General features: G+C 33.9%; 1 protein-coding gene across 11 annotated transcripts in view; it reads right to left on the minus strand.

Annotated features, from left to right (window-relative positions):
* Window positions 1–17,690, minus strand: part of SLX4IP (SLX4 interacting protein) — a 324,925-nt gene that overhangs the window by 148,661 nt on the left and 158,574 nt on the right. For 10 of the 11 annotated variants that reach the window (XR_012473370.1, XR_012473371.1, XR_012473373.1 and 7 more), the window contains one exon: window positions 5,546–5,635. Coding sequence is in view for 5 of the 11 variants with exons in the window: in XM_074209445.1 (XP_074065546.1) it covers window positions 5,546–5,635 (90 nt within the window). In the remaining 6 variants the exon portion in view is untranslated. Of the gene's footprint in view, window positions 1–5,545; window positions 5,636–11,901; window positions 15,080–17,690 lie in introns of those variants that run through there. The other variant, XR_012473375.1, reaches the window with a different exon arrangement.

The following is a 17,690-nucleotide window of genomic DNA, read 5'->3' on the forward strand; positions in this document are numbered from 1 at the left end:
CAAACCTTTAACTATCCTAAGAGAAATACCATTCTCAAGAGTTACAAGAAGACATCCCTAGTAGGGATGTATTGACTGGCATTTGCTTTTATTACCCTTTCCATTTACTTTTTCATGCATCTCTTGAGTCTTGTATTTTAGAGCAAATTTTCTGTTCCATTATGGAACAGAACGTTTCTGTTCTGTTATTTTTATCAGAAATTTTTGGAAGTCTTCTTTTCATTGAAAATACATTTTTCCCATGACAGAATATGCAGAATTTCCAGGGTATTAAATCTTGGTTGTAATCCATGGTCCTTTGCCTTCTAAAATATCATATTGAAGCTGATATGTCCTTGTAATTCTGATTGTGCTTCCTTTGTATGTAAATTGTATACTTTTTGCCTGCTTGTAGTATTTTCTCCTTTATTTGAGAATTCTGGAATTTGGCTATGATAGTTCTTGGACTATCCTGGGATCTCTTTCTGGAGGTGTTCTCTAAAGGACTATTTTGTCTTTTTGATCTATGAGAGTATTAGGACAGAGGACAGTTTCCCATCATAATTTCCTGAAAGACATTTTCCAGGAGCTCTTTTTTAAATCTAGTATCAAATATTTGTAAATTATCTCTCCTGGATCTATTTTCCATGTTATTTGTCTTTCCTAAAAGGTCCTTTATGTTTTCTTCAATTTTTTCAGCCATTTAGTATTGTTTGATGGAACCTTGGAGTCTCATAAATTCATTGGTTTCCATTTTTTTCCAATTCTAATTTTTTATGTTTTTATTTTCTTCAGTTAGCTTTTATGTTTCCATTTCTAACTGGTTAGCTTTATTTTTGGCTGAGCTGTATTCCCTTTCTAGTTGGTCAATTTGATTTTTAGCTAAGTTGCAGTCCTTTTCCAGTTGGTCTATTTTATTTTTTGATGAGTTATATTCTTTTCCTAGTTGGTTATTTGTACTTCCAAATAAGTTGTTTCTTTATTCAATTTTTCATAATTTTCCTACCTGGCTCTCATTTCTTTTTTTCATTTTTTTCTTAATCTATTTGGTTTTTAAAATCTTTTTTAAAACTCTTTTGTGAGATTTTGAATTTGAGTACAATTTATAAACTCCTTTGAGACTTCCCAAGTAGGTAATTTGTCACTGTTTTCTTCTTCTGACATGGCATTTTTATTATCTCTATCTGAATAGTAGCTTTCTATGGTTAGCACTCTTTTTTTTTTTTTTTTCTCATTGTGATTGCTAAACTCTGGTCCTGTGCTATAGGGAGCATAGATCCAAGTATTTTGTGCTGGGGCTGGGGTCTGATCCCTGGTTTATTGCTTGCCAAGATGTTGCCTTTGCAGCCCAGGTATTACCTAAGCACGGGTTTGTTCCCAACCCAGTTTTGTGTGTTGCCCCAGTGTCCCGAGAACTTAGATTTGTCTGGGGATGGGACCCTCCCTGCTGACCTATCTAACTGCTGAGACCTGTGCTGTTGTCGGGACCTGTTCTGCACTGTGGCTTTCCTGCTGGCTTTCTTGCTCTCCTGCCTAGCTGAACTTTACTTCTTCTTTTCCCTCAGAAAAGATAGACCTTAATTGAAGATCCTCCATGATGTCTACAGTTGAAGACTCAGATCTTCCCTGTCCCCCCCACGGGATCTGTAACTTTTATGTCTGTGTAGATGCTTCATTTAACATTGGATAGGGAAAACCTCCAGAAACATGCTAGTTTCACACCACCTTCTTGGCTCCCCTGGAAGTCTATCGTTTCACTCTTTTTTGCTTGTTTGCTTATTCTTCCAGACTATTTCTTAAATTTGGACCCTGCTGGCTCTGCTCACTTCTGGTGTGAGAGTGGAGGGATGTTTAGTCTGAGAACTTGTTTTTTTAAGACCTTCTGCACCTTTCATTATTTAGTTTCAGTGCCTCCAAGTTTTCAGTGCTCCTGAAGTGGTCATCTGGAGAGAGATCTGCTCACTATCCTCTTGATCCGAGTTCTGTAAAGTTTGGATCCAAGTTTAGATCTACTGAAGGTAGAGTTTCTGTATACTCTTCCTGAATTCTGTCACTGTGAGTCCAATGGAAGCTTCTGCATATTTGGAGTTGAACTGGTTTCTCTATGGTCTAGAACACTTCAGGTCAATTCCTTTAAAGGCTTATGTGCTGTGATAAAGGTGAACGCTAGGTTGGTTTTATTCATAGCTACATTTTTAGAATTTAATTCTGTGTCCAGTTCTCAGCTAGGGCCCTATTCACTTGTGATCTCTACTTTCTACCCTGGATGTATGATGTGGAACTGAGTAATGAGTAACAGAGTTGCCAGATGGCACTTGTTCCTACACCTAGTACTAATACTGAGATTCACCTGAGATCTCATTCTTCTCTTTCCTTTTGCTCTTATGCTCCACCTCAGGACCTTTTCTCTCCTTGGGCCCTGGACTGTTCCCTCTGGCCACCAGTGCTACCTCATGCTCCTGGTCAGGCCATGGATCAAAACTGGCAGACCTCTTCATTTGCCATAGCTGTCCTGAACTAGGAAAATTAACTATGGCTTTCTCTTGGCTTTCCCAATTGGAATTCAACATAGTGCATTTTCTAATTTGGTGTGGAGGAGGTGTGCTGTGTAAGCTAAGCAAAAATTCTTCTTCCCATGCCATCTTTACTCTGGCCCTCTTATTCATGCCATTTCAACCTATTTAATTCCTGTACATGTTCTACCACACATCATCCATGGGAAAAAGAACTCAACACTAAGTCCTCTAGAACACTCCAATTCTCTCAAAATTCTTTAGAGACCTAAAAATATACAACCATGGTTTAATTCCACAAGGCAATTCTGGGAAGACTGAAAGCTGATGGGGCCCACTCATTCTAGTTTCTCCTTAGAAAGTTTATCCATTGGACAACTAAAAAAATCATAAAGAAAAAATTCCTTAAGGAAACTAACTATATTTTTGTTTTGATGTTCCTCAAAAATTACATAAAAGTTGTGTTTGATTCACTAATACTAATATTTGATGAGGAAGAATCTTTCAATTTATAAACTTAATGTCTAGATAAAATGCAAATACTGATCACCCTTCTCCTGCTTCTCATTTTGCAGCACAAAACTTTGCTACTTTGTAGAATACAGATATATCAGTTAACATTTGATTCCTTTGGCACTATTTAGATGGAAAGCAGAAATGCAGCCATGCCTTATACTGTTGTTTTTACAATTAAAGAATTTTGTTTCACATGCAGTTTAGCTATGACTGAGCTAGAAAATATGTGGAACAGATACATGGAAACATGGATTGTTAAAATTTTGCTGTAAATCCCTATATAGTTAAGTCTAAAAATAACATTAAAAATAAAGCAACATTCCCTGTATATAAACTTTTTCCTTTTAGTTAAGGGTATTGCTTTCAATGACTTGACAGTCTTAAATAAAGAGTACATCATATAGGAAGGAGCTATGATCTACTAATTAAATAAACTACTCCTTTTTATGGGCAACTCATGGGGGAAAATTTTTTAACAAAAGAAACTCTCTGGGTCTGGGAATGTAGGAAGAATAATCCAAAAAAGGTAGAGAAAATAGCTAATATACCTTTGGGATGAAAGAGTTTTGTGTCTGTCTTCCAAAATTTATAAATGGAAATCTGAATTTAATTGTTAGGAAATAAATACTGTTTAGACTATTTCATAACAAAACATTTTAAAATATAATTAGTTCCCTTTTCTGTAAAGCAATCTAATAGCCTTAATTTTATCTTCTAAAATTACTTTAAATGCAACCAGATTGGTTGTTCATGAAATCTGAGCTCTATGAAGATGAACAGTAAAGTCACAGGGGACCAAATATTATTTAACATAATTTCAGTAAATTTAACATTTTCCTTTCAATGCATCCCTCTTGTCTATGATTCTTTTGTGACTGCCTTTCGTTAACTTCTGTGCATTTAAAAAAACAATTAAATGATCCTTTTCTTCTATTTTTTTTTCTGTTTGATTTGTTATCCTAGCACTATTCCATTCTCTCCTCACATACCTGTCCTACAGGAAAAATAGAAATAATAATGCCATTTGTAATAAATTTGTACATTTAAGGAAAACAAATTCTTACACTAGACTTATATATATTTTCTCCTGCATCTGAGGTCAATCATTTTTCTGTAAGTAGGTGTGGGTAGCATGTTTCATCATCAGTCTTTCAAAATCGTGATTGGTTACTGCATTGCTCACAAATCTGAAATCTTCCAAGTTTTTGTGTTTCTACATATTTTGATTGTACAAACAATAGTTTATTCTCTTGGTTCTACTCAATACACTCATTAGTTCATATAAATCATCTCTATTTTCTCTGAAGTTTCCCCTTTGATAATTTCTAACAGCACAATGGGATTCCACTAAATCTATTATCTACAATTTGTTTAGCCACATTCCCTATTGATAAGCATGCTCTAAGTTTTCTATTCATTGACAAGACATAAAGAGCTGCTAGAAATACTTCAGTGCACATAAGTTCTTTTTCTCTTTCTTTGCGCTGTTCATATAAATCTAGTTGTGATATTGCCTGTTTTATTTGCCCGTTTTATCTTTGTCCATTTATCTACTCAAATTTTGTTTAATAAAAACTATTCAATTCATTTTCCATGAAACTTTCTATCATTTTTGCTTATGACTTCTTTTCCAATTGAAAGATTAGAAAGATTTCTTCCTTTTTCTTCTAATTCATGTATCTTTTAATTTATATTCTTGACCTTTTGTTCCTTCTTTTAGTATTATTTTTCTACCTCTAAATAATAATCCTTAGGTTGCTTTGTTTGCATGTCACTGAATAGGAAAATTAATTTAAGCTATATCATCATTTTTATTACTCCTGTCAACCTATGAACAATTACTACTACTCTATTATTTAGATCTCTATCTTATTCATTTATTCTGAATACTGTTTTCTTAGATCTACTTATTTTCAATCAGTTCTCAGAAGTCTTTCTATTTTTCCTTGAACTCTTTGAAGTCAACATTTCATATAGTACAGTAATATTCTATTATATCATGATTAACAAATATACGGACATCTACTTTGTTTCTAGTTCTTTATGAAGACGGCCTAAGTAAAGTCACAGAGGATCAAATATTATTTAACATAATTTCAGTAAGAGTATTACATAAATGTTTTGGTGTATCTGAAACCTTTCATTCTGTTTTCAAACTCTTTGGGAAATATACCTAGATTCTCTGGGCACTTAAGACATTTTCTTAGAAAAATTCTAAATTATTTTGCAGAATGATTGAATTTAATTCCACTGCTGTGTATTAGTAGGTATAATTTTTTTTTCATAGTTTAAAATTGTCTCAGGTGAAAATATTTGATTTGAGGAAGGTCAGAAATGTTTGTCTAATGTATACCTGATTTCAGTATCCTGAGGTTACTAAAACAAAATGTACCTTGGGGAAATAAGAGTACAGAAGGATTTTTCAAGTTTAGGCATTATTTTCATTATTTTTACCCAATGAGTAAAGTAGATTAGTGTTGGGCAATGTTTTCTCCCATAGTCACTTTGTCCTTAAAATGGAAATTTTTATCATATACCTTTTTCTTCTCTTCTGAAAACCAGCTGGTGTCTTTTCTTAATCCTTGTGGCAAAATATGAAGATCTACTAATACAGCAAATTTCCCACACTGTAAGACATCAAAAGGAGAAAATGTTAAGTATGTAAGACTTGTATTCAACAGACAATGAAAGAAATAATCACAGCTCCCTGTGAGCTTATGACTAAATGGCAACAAACAGTATTACACATCAGAAATATGAGGAAGCAGAGGTGGTTTTCTTTACCTGTTATTCCTTCTCACAAGTTTAAAGTAAATTGCAAGAATACATAGTAGAATTAAAATTGTAATCAACATGGTTCATTTATTTCAATACTCTTGATGTGGGTATTTCCTCCAATAATGCTTATTGCAACCTATCCATGTCTATCCACATGTTATGATTCTTGCCTTCTCATATGGCCCACCCAACATATCTTTGATGATATCATTTACACTACTTCTCCTACAAAATTTCTTGTTTGGAAAAGATAGTCTCTTTAGTCTGCCACTTGCCCTCAGAGACCAAAGTATTTCATGACTTGCAGTCATATAACATAACCAGAAGAATAAGATAGTGAATAAGGAAAGGAACTGTGATTCTACTGATTTCTTGGGATGAAGAAATTTCTACGGTGTAGATCAGCATGTTCTCTGCAACTTGGAGTTTTGGAGAGTTGTCTATATATTGAATGAATACTAGTGGTCAAAAATATGGGCTTCTGTTGCAGTGAAAACTTGGAAGCTTAAAAGAACAATTTGCCTTCCTAAAGACAATCCAATTCACTCTCCCCCTCTTGTTAATTTTGGTCTCCAGAGCATTGTAGTCTGAACAACAAGGTTCTTTTTTTTTGTTTAGTTTTTGCAAGGTAGTGGAGTTAAGTGACTTGCTCAAGGTCACACAGCTAGGTAATTATTAAGTACCTAAGGTCACATTTGAACTCAGGTCCTCCTGACTCCAGGGCCAGTGCTCTAGCCACTGTGCCACCTAGCTGCCCTCAACAATAGGCATTCTTCATAAACTTGGTTTTAAGTGTGACTAGATACGATAAAGGTATTTGATTGATTAGGAAACTGCAACATTCTAGTGTCTGATGTAAAAACCAAGCATCACAGGTATCTATAAGCACAAACACCCAGAACAGGGTCCATGAATCAAATTCAACCCACTACCTGTTATGCCTCACAAGCTAAAAAGTAGTTGTTTACAAATGGCATTGTGTGCTTAATCAGGTCCCAGAACACCACAGAGTTTTCTTTTCTTTTTTCTTTTTCTTTCTTTCTTTCTTTCTTTCTTTCTTTCTTCCTTCCTTCCTTCCTTCCTTCCTTCCTTTCTTTTTGCTAGGCAATGGGGTTAAGTGGCTTGGCTAATGCCACACAGCTAGGTAATCATTAAGTGTCTGAGGCCAAATTTGAACTCAGGTGCTCCTGACTCCAGGACCAGTGCTCTATCCACTGCACCACCTAGCTGCTCCTACCACAGAGTTTTCTAATCACTCAAACACCTTTGTCCTGGCTGTTCACACTGTTAAAACCAACTAAATGATGACTAACTGTTGTCTAGACTATGGTATAGTATAAAACAATACAAAGCAATGTAAATACAACACAACATGACATAACTTTATTTTAAAATATAAAAAAACATTCATAGCTCTTAAGTCTACTGATCCCTGACCTGGAGGATCTCATCATTTATAGGAAATCCCTTTTTGACATGGATTCTGGTACATCTTTGTGATAGGCTTTATAACTTGGTGAACAGAAGTCTATTTTATGGCTCATTTAATATTAATCATTAATGGTTCATCAGTTATCTGGTATTATATCTTACAAGGAGTAAAGAAGAGGGGTTTGAGGGGGCATTTTATTCTACTGAATAAAATATCTTTTTAAAGAAAAAATAAGCACAGTGTGATCTTGTAGTCTTTATACATTTTTGAAAACCATAGTTTCATATAATCATAGGATATTAAAACTGTAAAGGACAGATATTATTCTTCATTATATTTGCAGAAATATCCAAAAGTCGAATGGACTGACCTTTATTGGAAGTCTTCAAGGTATGTGTATTTATCAAGAATCAACAGAATTCATGGGTCCAAAATGGGTTGAACCTGTTGTCTGTCCTCTGGGGTTCTTCTAATTCATTCAGTGAGCAATGATTAAGAGCCTATTGTGTGCCAGTCAGTGTGCTAAGTGTTAGAGATATAAATTCAAGTTTTAAAAGGAGCTTGCCATTTAATGGGGAATGACAATATACAAAGAAAGTTAAAAAGCAGACAGGATTGAGGAGGTTGTACTTCCATGATGGAGAAATTTAAATAAGTCCAAAATCCATGTAGTTGGTGGGAAGTGGGGAGTAGACTATGCTGAGCCCCTTTATTAAATAAAGGCCCTGGAACTCATAGTCCTTCCTCCAACCAGGGGATCCAGAGAGTATTGGCTGAGTACTAACTTGAGAGGTTATATTATTCAGTATTTTACAGTTTTACCCATTTGAAATTCTTGATATCATTTATAAGCATAATAAATCATCTGCTCATTATGTTCTTGTAGCATGAAAAGAATTAAGGGACAGATAGAAAAAAAAAATTTAAAAATCTATGTTTCCACAATTCTCTGTGCCACTATAGCTGACCACAGATAAAAAGCCATCCATCATCTTGTCTTCACCAATTTGGCTTGGAGGTTGTATGAATAGTCAAAGGAATTGGTTTTTCCCTACAGTACAGAAGGAAATCCACATGCTTTAGAGTTTGAAGTTAAATGAAAGTATAATCTAAAATTCTATTTTGAACTTTGATTTATAATTCTAGGGAAAAAAACAATGCAATCAAATGTGACTTAAAAGTATAATCACCTATTTACTTAAAGAATCTATGGAATAAAGGTAGAAATCTAAACCTAATAGAATTCTTCCACGGTCTAATTTCTTTGTCAATGACAAAGGTTTCAAGTTTAATCAAGTTACTATCTATTTTCAATTTAAGTTAGCATCAGACATAAAGAGAAAGGGAGACACTAACTGGAAATGATACTTTGGGAGCCATGCAGTAAATCTGGGTAAAACAATGTATTGTTCCTTTTTTCCCTCCTCTATGCACCATCCTGTTTACCTTCTTAAAGAGGTGGGGGCTCAAGAGATGCTGGGATTCTTTTCCAACTTTCTCCTTCTTCCACTACAGGTTTATAGAAGTTCATTTAGTCTCAAGGCAGGATGTGCTTGAAACGGGGTCAAATGAGAAGAGCTCAGAGTCATGCCCTGGCTTTCTTTAACCAAGAAATTGGCGGCCATACCAATGCCCTGGATGGTGTCAAGAGCTTCCTCAGAGCATCTATATCTGACAAGAGCAATAGTTGTGCCTGTTTGTATCTACCCAAGGAAACTAACTACTTTCCTTGCCTCTCCTTAATCAACAGATAAAGGACAAGGGCACCAGTTCCTCAAGAATCTTTCCTTAAAAACCAGGCTTACTGTCAGGGACTGACCAAAAGTTGCTTGGATATTTTGCTGTGAAACTCAGCCCCTTTCCTGCCTAAGTCACAGATAGAATTCTGAGTTTTCTCATAATCTAGCTCCAGTGCAGAAGAAGGTCCTTTGTGGGTAAAGACTAAGCTGAACCCCAACACTGCACTCCTGACCAAAAGGTATTAGAGACCTGTTACTAGGAACCCAATCTGTTTTTCCTTCTCTTTACTCTCTGGGAAAAATCTTCTCTGTTTCCCCCCTACCTAAACTAAAGAAATTCTTTATTCCTTTATAAGCAACCAGACCACAAGAAATGAGCAATCAGTCTCTCACTTAAGTCCCAGCTAATCATGGGACTAATCTAAATCATGTCTAGGACACCTATTTTTCATGTCTTAATACAAAAACATTAATAGAAACACTTAAAGGATAAAATTCCTCTACAAATGAAGACCGAAGCATTGATAGATGGGATAAAAAATGCCAAAAGTAAAAACATTTAATTAAATAATAAACATATTATAGGATTAAAGCACATCTCTGAAGCTGTCAAAGAAATGAAGAAACAACTAGGGGCACTGAAAAATAATATCAATGGTCTACAAATATCTTTAAAAGAATCAAATAACAGAACCAATAAAAGTGAGGAAGTTAATGAAATTAAAAAAAACAAAAAAGCAAAAAAAGTGAAAAAAAGAAATAAAAAGATAGGCAGAACATTAGGACAAGAAGTCTACATATCAGATGAATTGGTATACCAAAATATACTGTAAAGAAAGAAAAGTTATACACTGTATTTAAGCACCTAATCATATAACATTTTGCATAGTGGACTAGAAATATAGCAATACTTTACAAGAAAGAATAATGTATAGAAACATCTACAAAGAGTTATACTAAGACTCACTAGGGCATGTAATCATAAAATACAGAATTACAAAGATAAAGAAAAAATTACACAGAAAATGTATATGAAGACAACGAATACTAATGACTACCTAGAAGGGAGTTTAACACTTATTACAAATAATAACAAGCAAAGGAAGACGAAAATGGGAAGGATCCCAAAGTCAATAGCAAAGCACCACTTTTTAAAAATAAAAAGATAAACTTGGGAAACCTAAAAATTAATAATTTCAAAATTAGAAATAGAACCACTACCTAATCTTGCTACTTGATTTCATCAAGGACAGCTAACATACACTGTAACTGTTCCAGGTGACATAAAAATATAATGACATAAAAATTATTTTTATAATTGTTAATTTTCCAATCAAAAAGCTTCAGAATGACTCAAGAAACAAAGTCCATCGCTATATATTTTGTAAGAAAGTTATCAAATATAAAAGATACCATAGATCAAAATTAAAATATCAGTATAAAACTTGTTAATGTAACCTAGTTTAATAAAAAGAGGTGTTAGGATTGATACTATGACAAATTAGGGTGAAAAATGCAACTAGATCAAAAGGGCATAAAAGAAAAAATTGCAACTGTTCTCTCATTGTATAGATACAAATAATGAAATCTAAGAACAATTGCTAGAAATTGGAAGAAAAATAGATAAACATAATAGACATTTTAATACTTCTATCAGAATGTGATAAATCAAATAAAATATGAACATTAAAAAATCAGACTTTCATTTCTTGTCTCAGTTAAAAATAGACATGGAGAAAATTAAATGGAAGAAGCAAAGAATACAGTACATATATTAAACAAAAGAGATCACAAGCTAGATCATAGAGAAAGAAATCTTAGATAAATTAAAAGATGTACATATTAGCTTTTAACAGCATAATGAAATAAAATTGAATTTAAAAAAGAAATGAGAAAAATATTATCCTATATGGAAATTAATTCTTTTAAAAAACCAGCAATTAAATGATCTAAGCTTAAAACTGAATGCCTAAAAAAACAGGTAGACTGGTCAATGAAGACCTCATCCTCATAAGAAGCCCTGATTTGTCTTGTTTGTTCATACTTAGCAACACAGAAATTCCCTGTTCAATGCTACTTCAAAGTGAAACTTGGGGAACTGATTTTTGGCTGTAAATGAGGGTATTAGTATGGTATAATAATGATAAATCTCTCATTATTGTGAGCATAAGCAGAATCTAGTTCTTTTTTTTTTGTTTGTTTGTTTATCTTTACCTCAGGGAAAGGACTGAATTAAAATGAGAAAAAATAGAGGGAAAACTTGTCTTACAAATCCAGTGATTTTCCTAGTATGGATCTCTGTTCTGATCATTTAAAGGCAGATAGGATATATTCCTATGAATTCCTATGGGTAGCTTTGCCACCAACAGCTGATCTTTAACCTTTAAGAAATCAACCAAACTCTCTGTATTTTAAAATGAGAAAGGCTAGAACCTCTCCTAATGTCAGAGTGTAGACTTCAGGATTGTATCTACAGTGTTCATAGGGTTGGGCACATTAAGACCTGACTCCCTAAGTGAGGAAGACCAAGTTCTAGGTTTTTGAGCTGCATTTGAATAATCAACATTACCACTTTCAACAATTTTTTTAAAAGCCTAAATCAAGGTACTATCCCTCCCTTCTATATCTTTGTATGAGAATGTTTCTAGTACCACTTTCAGAGAAGAAAGACAAGAGCTGAGTATTCACAGGTCTATTCTTCTATGAAAAGGGAGCATTCAGGAAAAAGTAGCTATTATATTCAGAGAGATGCCATGTGTGACATTCAATGATGATGCTATGAACTTACCCTAGGTCAAGTAGAAGAACTTAGAACCTTTCTTCTTTCATTTATTTAAGGATATTATGCAACATAACGATAGGAAACTTATTCCTCTGGGCAAAGATAGTTTTTCCCTCTGATTCATAAGCTAACCAATGATGTCCATTGGAGGTACTTTCTTACCTGTTAATTGCTATTAGGTTTTCTGAGGGTTTAGCAAGGCTTGTTTAGCATGGGAATTTCTAATCCCTTTGTCCCTTTGTTTCCATGAATCAGGATATTTTGGTTCCTTCTGTATAAAATATAAAAACACTAAACAGATAGAAAGGTTCCAGGTTATGAAGGGCTTTGAATGTCAATAAGAGAATTTTATATTACATTCTGGAGAAGACAGGAAGCCACTAGAATTAAATGAATACGGTGGTGAGATAGTCTGATTTACTAATAGGAAAATAACTTTGACAGTTGAATGGAAAATGGATCAGCAGAAGAAGAGAGGATTAAGGTAGGAAGATGAATTAGTCTATTATTTCAATAATTCAAGGGTGAAATATTAAGGGTCTATACTAGGATAGAGGTAGTGTCACAGGATAGAAAGGGGTTTATACAAGAGATGCTATGAAGGTATGATCTTGGCTGCAGATTAAGGAGTGGGGTAAGAGTGAGGAGTCAAGAATGATAATCTGTTTTGATCCTAGACAACTAGGAGGATGAGGATACCTTTGACAATTATAGGGAAGTTAGGAAAAGAGGAGATTTTGGGAAAAGATAATGAGTTTAGTTTTGGACAATGATGAGTGTAAGATGTCTACAGGACATCCAACTCAAAATGGGAGAGAGATTAGGGCTAGACAAGAAGACTGAGAATCATCATCATAAAGATGACAACTAAGTGAGATCTCCAAGGAGCTCTCAGTAATCTCATAAATAGAATAAGGGAAAGAAGACTGTCCAGTACAGTGCACTGGGTGTCAACTATATTTAGAAGTAATAATGTTTCAAAAAGGGATGGAGTCAGGATGTGGACTGTAAAGGAGAGATAACGGACCAAATAAGATCAAATCCAAACTGAGGAATAAGAACTTCTTCTTAGACACAATAGAAAGCCACTAAATATTTCTGAGTAGTGAAGTGATAAAGAATACCTAACTGAATTTCCCCTCATCTTATTCTCTTATATTTCCTCTCTTTCCATCTCTGTCTCTGACTCTATTGTTGTTTTTTTCCTTCTTCTAACTACTATCAGGCATTTGGAAAGTTATACTTGTTTTGAGTTAAAACAAAACAAAACAAAACAAAACAACAGATTCCTTTTTGGTCCACATTCCTGATCTGGCCTTTTGACAGAACTTGGAAGTTAGAATTCAGTTCCTATTCTATGTCTGCGGTCACAGCTACAAAAATTTAGTACATAGCTTAAGGACTGTGACCATGCCTCAAGATAGAATGCCACTCTTCTTTAAAGTTCCTCTCCTCAGGTTACCTTGAATATAGGACTCAGAACTGCAGAGTAAACCACAGAGCTGTCCCCTGTCCCCTATTCCTGTATCCTTTTTTTTAGGTTTTTGCAAGGCAATGGGGTGAAGTGGCTTGCCCAAGGCCACACAGCTAGGTAATTATTAAGTGTCTGAGGCCAGATTTGAACTCAGGTACTGCTGACTCCAGGGCTGGTGCTCTATCTACTGTGACACCTGGCCTCCCCTTCCTGTTCCTGTATCTTATACAAGGCTGGGATCTCTTGGGATCTCTTCCTGGTCTAGTGATGACAGAAACTAGAAAGACCATTTCAGTACAGCAGATGGTAGTTAAGATCCAAAAAATAAAAAATAAAATAAAATTTGACAAGGTTTCATGTAAGATTGAATCTAATAAGACAAGGTTTAGTAAATGCAAAAATCTTACAACTGAGTGAAGAAAAAACTTCACAAGCTGAAGATGGGGAGAGAAGGCATGGTTAGACAATTTTTCTGAAAAAGGTGCTGGGCTTTAGTGAATAGAAAATCCAAAGTATGACAGTCAAAGATGTAATGAGATCTTGACTCCACTGAGAAGGGCATAGCTTCCAGAATAAGGAAGTGACAGTTTCACTGTACACTTTTCAGGTCAGATCTCATTTGGAGTATTATATTCAGTTCTGGGTATCCAGAGTTTCAGAAGGAAACTGATAAGCTATATATTATCAAGAGGAGAGCACTTATGATCAAGAAGGGTCTTGAATCTATAACCCAGGTGGACTGGTCTAGGGGACAGGTGTTTTGTTTTGTTTGGAGAAGAACAACTGTAAGTATAACAACTATGTTAAATAATTTGAAGCACTATCAAATGAAGGAAGAATAAGATTTTTCTTTATTTACAGAAGATAGACTTATGAATAAAGCATGGACCTTTCAAATGAGATAGATTTAGACAGTCACTCAACAAACAGTGATAAAGTGCCTGCTGTGCTAGGCCCAAGGGATGCAGTGAAAGGAAAATGTCAGTCCCTACTCTCAAGGAGCACCCAATTTAAGTATGACACTAGGAAATATTTTCTAGTAATCTCAGCTGTCCAAAAGAGCAGTGGTTTGCCTCACCAGGGCTCTATAACTTTATAAGTCTTTAACTAGAAACTGGATGATCATCTGTCAGAAATGTTTCAATGAATATTCCTGTAGTGTAGGGTTAGACCAGACAGCTACTGAAGTCTCTTTCCAAATGTCAAATATTCTATGACTGGGAACTTTTATCTGCAGAAATGGATAAGTGACTGACAATGACTTATGAGAAAGGTTTTCATGATGCAGAATAGAGTATATAGAACTAGGAGTCAAGATGTCTTCCAGGCCAAAAATTCTATGATCTATTTAGAGGGTAAATCTATGAGAACCTATAATGAGAAGTCCCTGGTGACCCAGGGGTAGAGGTGGGGGAAATTCCCATGATTTAATGAAATCTGTCCTAAGGAAATGCTAGGGACTAACCTTTGGAAATTTCTATGATCTATATCTTAGAGTAAGTTCAAGATAAGACACATGTTTAGGAATATTTTCAATTTTATAGGAGAGTATAAAAGTAAATGGCAATTGGAGAACGCAAAAATAAATTTAGATTTTCTTTCACTTGTCACCTGGTTCTTCTGATCCTAATTTTCTCTCAAATTATAAAATATTCAATCCAAATTTCACTGACTTTCTACTGCCTCCTTAAATGACTCCTAAATTCTTTGACTTTCCCCCTCTAGGAGTCAGAAGTCTAAAATTTTGTACAAAATTTCCCTGAACACCTCATCGTACCCCACCATGTTCTGGAAAACAATCAAATAATTTTCACAGCATCAGAGAAGAAAGCTGCTATATGACAGGCAAGAACAAAAAAAAGGGACTTTTTAAAAATGATGCCCAATAGGAAAATGAAATATCAAAATTGAAAGAAGTTTAATTATATTTACTTAATAAATATATATACTTAATAGAGTAGAATACTAGTTTTTCTTTACCTGACCCATTTTTAGAGAAAAAACAAGTAAAGGGAGATGGCTAATTAGAATGAAATTTCTTTAAATCCACTTTTGCTTTTCTAACAATATCTACAAGATATATGAAAATTAGCTACTACAAAGATATATGAAAATTGAATTCACAAGTATAAATTGAAGGAAGGCGTGGTTATACAACAATTTAAATGAAAACGTTCTGAAATTTCTTTGTGAGAGACACACATGCAACATAAATAAAAAAAACTATTGAAATTTTGAACTACATTGAAAGAAGCATAGCTTCCAGGAATAAGGAAGTGATAGCTCACTGTACTCTGGATACATCATGTATAGAGAAATATGTTTTACTCTGAGTATCACGTTTTGAAAAATAAACTAGGGATTATCCTAGTGAGGGTGAGGAGCCTTGAGCCCATGTAATAAGAAGATAGGTTGAAAATACAGGGAGTGTTGGACTTGGAGAATAGAAGACTCGGGAAAATATTATCACTCTCTTAAAAGTACAAGGAAAAATGGAATAAAGATTAGACATGTTCTGTTTGGTCTCAGAGATATCAGAGACAAAAAGAACTAGAAGTTGAAGAGAAGCAAATTTAGGACTCATGCAGAAAAAAAATATACACTTAGGAATGGGATTCTTAGTCTTCCTCACTGGAGGTCTTCAAACAAGATAATCATTGGTCAGGTCTTTTGAAGTTAAGATTGTTTTAGGGATAGTTTGAACTAGATAGATGGTAACATCCCTTCCAAGTCTAAAATTCTATAATTCTTTAAAATATCAGAAATGACATGACCTGATAAGAACCTCATAGAGTAATATGTACATCAATATTTGTTGAACTGAATTGAATTCTGTGTTCTTTTTCAACTAATAATGGAAATCTGCATTTGGGACAGATTTTTTTATATCATAGGTGCTTTTTAGAATTTTTCATATTTAAATTTACAAATAAGTTAAGTTTAAGGATGATTATTTCACAAATTAATATTTTTTTACAAATATTACTCACAAAAGGCTTTAAAATATAAACACTTACTATAAATTTTACTATATACAATACTCATATGTATATAATAGATTTAAATGTCTCTTTACATACTTTTATGGGGCCTGAGGCTTAGTTGGGGAGAAAACTCTTAGTTTTTTCCTCCCATTGCAAACATGTAGTCAATTAAAAGAAATTTTGCCACTGTCATGTTATGTCATGTCAAAAACGACCATGTCAAAAAAAATTGAACCATATTTTGTATCCTCCTCTATCAGGAGGTGGATAGTATATTTCATCATGTAAGTCCCTGGAATTCTGTTTGGTCATTACACAGAAAAGAGTTAAGCATAATATCATTCCATCACATTTCTACCCATATCTTGTTCAATATTCCTCAATTTATGGGCACTCCCTCAGATCCCAATTCTTTGTCATCCCAAAAAGAATTATAAAGATTTTTTACACATAGATTTTTTACTCTGAACTAATCCTTCTCTTACTTACTTTTCCTCTAAACTCTCGTTGCCCCTTTCCCTCCTATTTCCCTGCTGCGTGAAATATATTTGTGAACCCAACTCTATGTGTATGTTCCTTTTTATGATTTAGTCTTCTAATAGTAAGGTTCAAGTATTATTCCCCATTTTTTTATACTTTTTTGCACAGATGGTCTTTTTGTGTGTGCACCATTATATGAGATAATTTTCCATAATCTGTCTTTCTCTCCTACTAACAGTGTATTTTTCTTCCCCTTTCTTTTATTTTTTCTTAAAATAATGAAGAAATGATAAACCAATTTCAGGTCTGTTATGTTCAAACTGTCTTTGTGAACCCTAATATTTCCAAGGAACAAATGTATCATCTACCTATATTTGAACGTAAATACATTATTCTTGATTAGTCCCTTACTACTGTTCTTTCATGTTTACCATTTTTATGTTTCTCTTAACTCAACTCTGAATTTCAGTTTCATTTGATCTGTAACCTTTTCATCAGGAAAACTTAGAAGTCCTTTTTAAAAAATATATTACAGCATTATATTTTCTGGATAATTAATTTTATTGTAATACTAGATATCCTTTATCTTCTGGAATATCATATTTCAAGACCTCAATTTTTTTAAAGTGACACTTGCTAAATCTTGTATGATACTAACAGCAGTTCCTTAGTACTTGAATTTGGGAAGAGGATTGCTCGTAGTAGTATTTTTTTTCCTTTGATCTAGAAACTCCATATTTTGGTTATGAAAATTTCATTTTGAGATTTCTTTTGAGAAGTGTCTAGTGGATTCTGTTTCTTCTTTAATCTCTGGTTCTAAAAGAGCTGGGCAGTTTTAAAATTTCTTATGTTGCTGTTAGACTCTTTATTTTCTTTTTTTGTTCATGGCTTTCAAATAAATAAAAAAAAATTTAATTTTTTCCTCCTAATCTGTTTTCTAGATCAGTTGCTTTTTCTACATATCTTACAAAAGTTTATACAAATTTTCTTCAGTCTTTTTGATTTTATTATCC

Source organism: Macrotis lagotis, chromosome 1 (genome assembly GCF_037893015.1).
Source record: "Macrotis lagotis isolate mMagLag1 chromosome 1, bilby.v1.9.chrom.fasta, whole genome shotgun sequence".
NCBI lineage: Eukaryota > Metazoa > Chordata > Mammalia > Peramelemorphia > Peramelidae > Macrotis > Macrotis lagotis.